The following is a 7,269-nucleotide window of genomic DNA, read 5'->3' on the forward strand; positions in this document are numbered from 1 at the left end:
AAAAAACCACCACCACCAACTAATGAAGAACATATGGGTTTGGTTTTCTGGACAGACACGTCTCAAAAGGGAATCATTGGATGAGCACCTAATTGTACCACAAGGCAAGTCAGATGGGGCATAAATTTTGTAGACCCCAAAAATCCCTTGTTTCCCCAGTCAAGTTTCAGCTGAAAAGTGAGTTTACCAAGTGGCAAAATAAAAGCACTATAAAACCCAGGACTACCAAGGGTTTATAGGCTTGACTTTGAGTATGAAATTTGACATGTAGCCAATCCAGATCATACCCTATACATCCAACGCTCCATATCGCCAGATCACCCTTCCATGTGGCACAACCAGACATACCCATCCAAGAATATCCAAATCCAGCTCTCAATTTGAAGTTGTACAAATCTGACCTCTATTTTGAAACAATCAGGTATATGAGATCAATGAGGTCATAATACAAGCAAAGCTTCTTTTTTTTTCTTTCTTGCAAACGAATAGCATCCTTTACCCTTAACCTATTTAGTTTCAGTTTCACTAAACCAACATGTGAATCCTAGGCATTATCAACCATTTGAACTTGAAAAACATGCACCAATGAGCAGGAATTTCAGATGACAAATAGAAGTCCAGTAAATTCTTAGCACATGGATCTCGATCAAGTAAGCCACACTTTTGAATGCAAATAACATTTACATGACTAAAGTACCTGTATTAATCCTGCTTTGACCAGATCCTCCATTGCCCTTCCACCAACTCCAGTGGCATGGAAAACTAGTGAGTCATAACCTTCTTTCAACAGTCTGTCCTTAACAAGATTTACACATGGAGTTGTCACCCCAAACATGGTTATACCAACTGTAGGTTTTTCACTCATCTTATCAGAATCTTTGGATCCCAATAGCCTTCCAACCACCATTCCAGAGAAAGCAGCTCCAGCATTTGATAGAACAACCTGACTTACACTGTTAATCCCACATATATCTACTACTGAGGGGAATAGTATCAAATCTGAGGTTCCGATATAAGGAGCAGTTTGTCCACTAGCTACAGTTGATACAATGACCTTTGGCACTCCAATTGGAAGAGATCTTAGAGCAGAGGATATTAGGCTTGTTCCACCACTGCCTCCAAGGCCAATAGCTCCACTAAAAACATTATCTTCTTGAGTTCTCTTCAGGTAATGTTTAAGGGCTTCACTCATCATGGCAACTGCCAGACCCCTGTCACTTGGAAGCTTCTTTAACGGTTGCTCTTCTAACCCGAAATAGCAAGAAAGAACCTCCATTCTAGTAACAAATGGGAAATCTCCCAAGTTTTCTGTTTCCTGTTGACCAGTAGAAACATCAACCACTACCACTTGAACCTGCCATTTCCATAAGCAAATTATGAGAGAGCAGAAAAAAAAAAAAAATCCCCTGGCATAATGCACGGGAAATGAGATAAACAAAGAAATATAAATAAAATCAATTAAGACTCCAAAAATTTAAATCATGTTGAAAGCCAACTAATATAAAGCATGCAGTTTCAGCATCTTGATTAGAATTCTAGAAAAATTCCTCTTATTTTGGAGAAGAAAATATTGAATTTATCCTTCTCAATCCATTAGTATATCAAAACCAATTTTTTTTTTAAATTATTATTATTATTATTATAACAAAAAAAATACACAAGAGAGCTGCCCTACACAACTAAGCCGACAATAAGAGAGGGTTTTGTGTTAATCAGTAAAGATTATAACTTGGATTTCATGGTCAATATGACATCAATGACATTAAGTTTACATGAATACCATAACTACATAAATATTGGGGGAAAGGTACACTTCCTGGTGGTGACGCCCTGTAGCAGCACGGGGCCATTGAGGGGGCACACACGGGCATCATCAGGGGTGGGTTTTCTGGGTTTCACAGGGGGGCATCATTTCCACACAACCCCCCGGGGCACGTGTATCTAGGGAGCATTCTTCTCATGGGTTTTGTATTTGCTATGTTTCTTGGCGTCTTGTATTCAGTTCAGAGAATGATCACCAATAATGTGACACTGCACAATGGATTAGTACTCTATATACGTTATCCAAAATGGGTGTTACTGAGTATTCATATTCCTTGGTTTCCTTGTTGTAGCGACATGGGAATCAATTTCATTTTGTAAGAAACAAGGAAAGAGAACTACTCTGCCTTGTAAACCCAAGGATTCCCAGAGTAAGAGTATGCAGAAACCAACCCTTCCATCTTCTAATAAACCAACTGAAGGAGGACAGAACGAGAAGAAATCTCCTTGAAGATTATTAGAAGATTGAAGGGTTATGTTGTGCATAAAAGACTCTATGACCATCGGAATACTGATTCATCCAACAATTGAATGAAATGAATAAATAATTAAGGAGATCTGTCTGCAATCATGGATGAAAATGCTACCATGGAAGAAGAACCTGATGGGTATAACAACCAAATCAAATTCATCACTCACTACCTCGGATATTGAATCAAGAATAAAGGCGTCGGTTAATCACCCGTAGAAAGACTTCAGAAGAAGTTTAACAAACATGATACATCAGTTAAATTGAGAGAGAGAGAGAGAGAGAGAGAGAAAGAGAGACCTTCACTGCAGAACTCTTAGAGAAAATCTCAAGATGGGATCTGACGGAGTCGGAGAGGAATCGGAGCTCCTGCAGCTTGGTATCGGCTGTTCCGATGCAAAAAACACGAAAAACCTTCTCACGATCTGCCATTTTCCTTCACCAAGAAAAATTTTAAAAATTGCAGAAGCTGACACTTTGGAGAATGGCCTGAATACTTTCCAAGTTGAGAATTTGAGTTTTTTTTTTTTTTTTGGTCAGAAAATATGAGAGTAACTACTCTACTCTCCAGCAACTCTTTGTTAGCCGATGCCTGTCAATTGTCAATCACTCACCTACAACCTTCTCTTCTTTTTGTTTTTCTTGGATAGAAACCTACAACCTTATCTTAAACCAGTCCCCTCTTCGTCTCTCTCCTTCTATTTTTATATTCAATCCCAATTTCAATCGTCATCTCTTCTCTCTTTTTTTTATTCAAAATTGACAATACCTCCCTCCCTCCCAATATTTCTTTAACGTTTTTTATTCTTCCCGACAGGACCCAAAAAACATCAGGCGAGGATGGTGGATCGGGAAGAATCGCCACTCGCGAGAGGGGACAAAGTTGCAGCGGCGACGGTGGCTGCGGAGAAGTCAGACAGGAGACGGAGTGTTTGCAGGGCAGGATGGATTTGCAGAGGGTGATTCAGGGGAGATGGCAGGGGCAGTTGCGGGAGTTGGTGCTTAGCTTCACAGTGAGGATCTTAATGAGTAGGGACATTTTCAAAATTTGGTCCTATAGGGAGCATGTTTTTTGAGTACTAATTACTGTTAGATCGTGAGTTCCCCTGGATCTGACTCCTCTCCTTGAATGCCGATCGGGCAGGTCTTCTTGATATCTATTCAAGTGAATACCACGTGCTTAGAGGAGGAACCAACAGTTCTTGATGCATTGCCTTTCGTACCTCTATCAATGGCTGTCGGGTCTTTTTTCAAAGTGTTGGATCTTCTTCTGAACATATGGCATTCGTCCATGTAACTATGAGCCGGATCCGAGTTTCCTTTTAAACTAGGTTGCTCTCTCATGCCACACCCAATCCAAGGGCTAAGAGCACCTTGTGTTGCGTGTTCATGCCTTATGTTGCATGTTTGAGGACTCTCAACCCTTGAATCTATGCTACAAAATTTTACCAAAAAAGTATCTATGCTACAAAAGGATCGAGCTCCTTTACGGAGAGGAATCTTGCAAAGAGCTGGTGGAGACGGCTTCAAATCATGACATGTGTCATGATCAGATGGGAGATGGAGCATGAAACCGAGTTTCGGCTGAAAATGCATTTAGATTTGAAACTCCTTTTTCCCCACTTCTTCTTCTCTCCCCCCCCCTCCTCTCTCTCTCCAAATCGCGAAGACAGAAGTCACATGATCTTGTCTTCAAGTAGTTAGTGCAGTAACAATAACTTTAACCCTTTGACTAAGCCAAAACTTGGTGGGTTAGCTCCTTCTACCTAACCTTCCATCGATCTGATTATCTGAACTTGAAGCCCATCTATGTTGTTGATCCGAAGATATTCAAGTTTCTCTAACTTGCCATTTTTTTGTCCTCTCAAGTTTTTATTTTCTGTCTTTCCCATTTTCTTCCAATCTAACCATTCGTTTTGTTTGGGATTTTGGGAATTCTTTGGGTAATATTTTAGTTACCTTCAACCAGTTTTGGGAATTCCATACTTGAATGTTGGGGAAATTGAATAGGGAATGCTATTCAATCATAATTGGTTTAGAAAGTCATATTGAAATCGGGAGAACCGGCTATTGAAATCAGTAAGGCAAAATAGTGAATTAAAAAGAAGAAAGCTATTGAAATCTTGAGGCAAAATCCATCATAAAAATGAAGAAAATAAGAAAGGAGTTTCTCCTACTTGAGTTCTGATGTTTGCAGAGATGGAGAAGAAATGGGGCTTCAATCTGTCTTTTGTTTGAATGCCTGAAGTTTGCAGAGAGCAACGCAACCCGGAGAGGAGAGAGGAAGAAGAAGAAGAGGGGGAAAAAAGAGTTCCAAAACCCTAAACCGCTATCGTTTTCAGCCGACTATGTTTCCCTGTTGCATCTCCCATCGGATCATGGTACGTGTCATGATCCGAAGTCGTCTCCACCGGCTCTCTGCCAGATTCCTCTCCGTAGAGGAGCTCGATCCGCTACAAAAGAGCTCAATTAGTTTCCCATTCTCCAACAGTGGAGGAAAACTTTCTCCTTCCCAAATTCTCCCATGTTTATTCTTTTCCTCTTAATAATAAATTTATTTATTCATCCTAATAAAATATATCTAGATTTTTCCACCTTCCCTTCTAGTCAGATTTTGTAGGTTCCATTTGGTTGCAAGGAAATAAAAGAGAAGTGAATTTTCAAAACCTAAATTACCATTATGTCATTAACTCCAAATCATTCTATATTTAGTTATTAAATTTCACTTTATTTTGCATCTCATTTCGTTGGATTTGAAAAGTAAAATAAAATTTACATTTAAAAGATATCATTACCAAATATGATAATAGAATCAAGTAATTTCTACAACCATGTTGGATAATGATTACAATAAATTTAAGGTATGAAAAGTTTCCCTACCCTTTCTTTCATTTCCTTGCAACCAAATAAAGTCGTAATAATTAAGGAATATGAAAATTCTTGGAAGAAATGATTTCTCATAGAAATTGGAATCGAATCAACATTTTACAAACACGCGTCATAATATGGAACATGACACGTTGGGGTCATCAATGATGTGGATGTACAATCGGTCGCACCTAGTGCAAGAAGTGGAGGGTAGATAAAGAGGCTGTTGGCACTTTTGCTGGTGGTCGTCGGACTTGGGCTTGGCCTTTTCAGACCCATCTTTACTATCTCCATCACCCTGTTTGGCCTTTGGGTCGGGAGGAGGCCCAACGCTCTCCACTTCGGCGTATCTACCGGTGGCTTTCCGTGCGCGGACGGCCACTTGGTAAGGATCGGCTTTCCCAGTAACCGTCAAGGTGCCCTTGGCTGCATCCACTTCTACCTTGTCTACACCTGCCATACACCACACCCTTGCTCAATAATAATAATAATAAGAAGAAGATAATAGTCATATCTATATATGGTAAGGAAAAGAGTTCTCTAAAAGGCAGTGTGACTCCCACACCAGCATAAGGATCAATGAGTGAAAATCATTTGTAGTCGGTGAGCATCTAGTGGCTGGGAGCCTCTTGGGGCGTGTGCCCAAATGCTCTCAACCATCAGATGCTCACTACACCTCACTGCTCACTGCAGACAATTTGAACCCAGGACCAATAGAAGCACACGTAGAAGCATCATCAGGGCAACAAGATTTTCGTTTTTCACAAGGGTGGTGCGATCATATCGCTCCCTCCATGTGTCTTACGTGTAGAGACCACATACACTGCCTTTTAGGTTTTTTTTCCCAATTACCTTCCAATCCTGAGACAGCCCTTAGGAGCTTCTTCTTGCATCTTTGGCAGGCAACATCAACTTTCAAGACAGTCCTTTGCACCATAGAAGAAGAGCTCAAAGCTGCCCCTCCCACTCCTTCAAACCAAATGAGCTATATAGCAATCTCAATTAATTTTGTAGATCAAGAGGATTGCTACTGTTATATATATATAAGGAGGGGAGAGGAGTAAACAAAGTCATGATCAAGTGGTCAGTCTTTTCTAGGGTTGTTTAACCTCCATCATCAACTTCTAAAACATCTTATAACAAATTTCCATCAACCAATATAATTAATTAATAATTACCTTATTGTCTCATGCTCTAATTTTGTTTTATTTGGGTCTAAACAAATAAGCAAACATGTTATTTTATTACTTTTATCAATAGAGGGACCCAACAAATAATAATCAAAGTTTTAGAACAGCAACACCGTTTGCCACGTTAATTTGACTTCTTCAAGCTTTGGCTTGATAAGGAGGATACATATATATATACCCCTAATGAGTTTGATATGGAGGTATACAAATATACCTAAAGTAATTGACTTCCAAAAGCCAGTTGTCTTTGCACAAAGGATAACCTAACAACCCTATTGTTGAGCATTTCTTATATGTAAATTAGTCTAATTATTTTCATCATTTAATTCATAGAATAGGGTTATTTTAGGTATTTTCTTTTGTTTTTAGAATTCGGACAAAAAATGGAGTACAAGTGTTAAACTCGACCCAAAGAACCAAACTCTAGCCAGGCTGACCGATCCTAGATGCTCTTCTCCATGTAAGCTACAGCAAATCTCAAGGATCCTATGTATGGAGAGTTTTCATAGTCATTGATCTACTCAATATTCCAAGCTTAGCCTAGAAGATTTCCTCTTGACAAAATTTACATAATAAATTTCAAAGATTTTCAATGTAGTGGACGATTTTTAGAAAGAAGATTTGGGCTGGGTCAACTTCTATTTTGGTTTTTAACAACATGGTGGGGATAAATATTTAGTAGTTTCATAATCATGATTTTCTATATTGGATAATTTTCTATTTCCGTGCGCTTACAGTTGTATTAATTTTTTGCTTTTCTTTTAAGAAACACCTATCCATACAAAATGATAAACCAATTGTGGAAGGAACAAGGAAACCAATCAAACCTGAGATTAATGGTTCCCACTCATTTTCAGGTCAAGCAACCTTAAAACAAATTTAATAACTCCTTCCTCACAACTAAACTTCCACGATCAGAAA

The 7,269-nt window shown here is 39.0% G+C and overlaps 2 protein-coding genes across 2 annotated transcripts in view; both read right to left on the reverse strand.

The window, feature by feature from the left end:
• LOC122063100 (toMV susceptible protein tm-1(GCR26)) overlaps nucleotides 1-3,527 on the reverse strand; it is an 8,252-nt gene extending 4,725 nt beyond the window's left edge. The window contains exons 1-2 of the mRNA XM_042626778.1: nucleotides 2,591-3,527; nucleotides 698-1,354 (exon numbers count right to left, since the gene is read on the reverse strand). Of these exons, the coding sequence (XP_042482712.1) occupies nucleotides 698-1,354; nucleotides 2,591-2,722 (789 nt within the window). The 5' untranslated portion in view covers nucleotides 2,723-3,527. The remainder of the gene's footprint in view (nucleotides 1-697; nucleotides 1,355-2,590) is intronic.
• A 1,517-nt stretch (nucleotides 3,528-5,044) lies between these two features.
• On the reverse strand, nucleotides 5,045-6,154 carry LOC122063101 (heavy metal-associated isoprenylated plant protein 12-like). Its single transcript, XM_042626779.1, has 2 exons — nucleotides 6,011-6,154; nucleotides 5,045-5,611 (listed from the first exon to the last, which is right to left on the reverse strand). Exons 1-2 carry the CDS (start codon nucleotides 6,093-6,095, stop codon nucleotides 5,289-5,291), a joined length of 408 nt encoding a protein of 135 aa, XP_042482713.1. The 5' UTR covers nucleotides 6,096-6,154; the 3' UTR covers nucleotides 5,045-5,288.
• Nucleotides 6,155-7,269: the final 1,115 nt, after the last annotated feature.

The sequence above is a fragment of the Macadamia integrifolia genome, unplaced genomic scaffold (assembly GCF_013358625.1).
Source record: "Macadamia integrifolia cultivar HAES 741 unplaced genomic scaffold, SCU_Mint_v3 scaffold1190, whole genome shotgun sequence".
NCBI classification, from domain to species: Eukaryota; Viridiplantae; Streptophyta; class Magnoliopsida; order Proteales; family Proteaceae; genus Macadamia; species Macadamia integrifolia.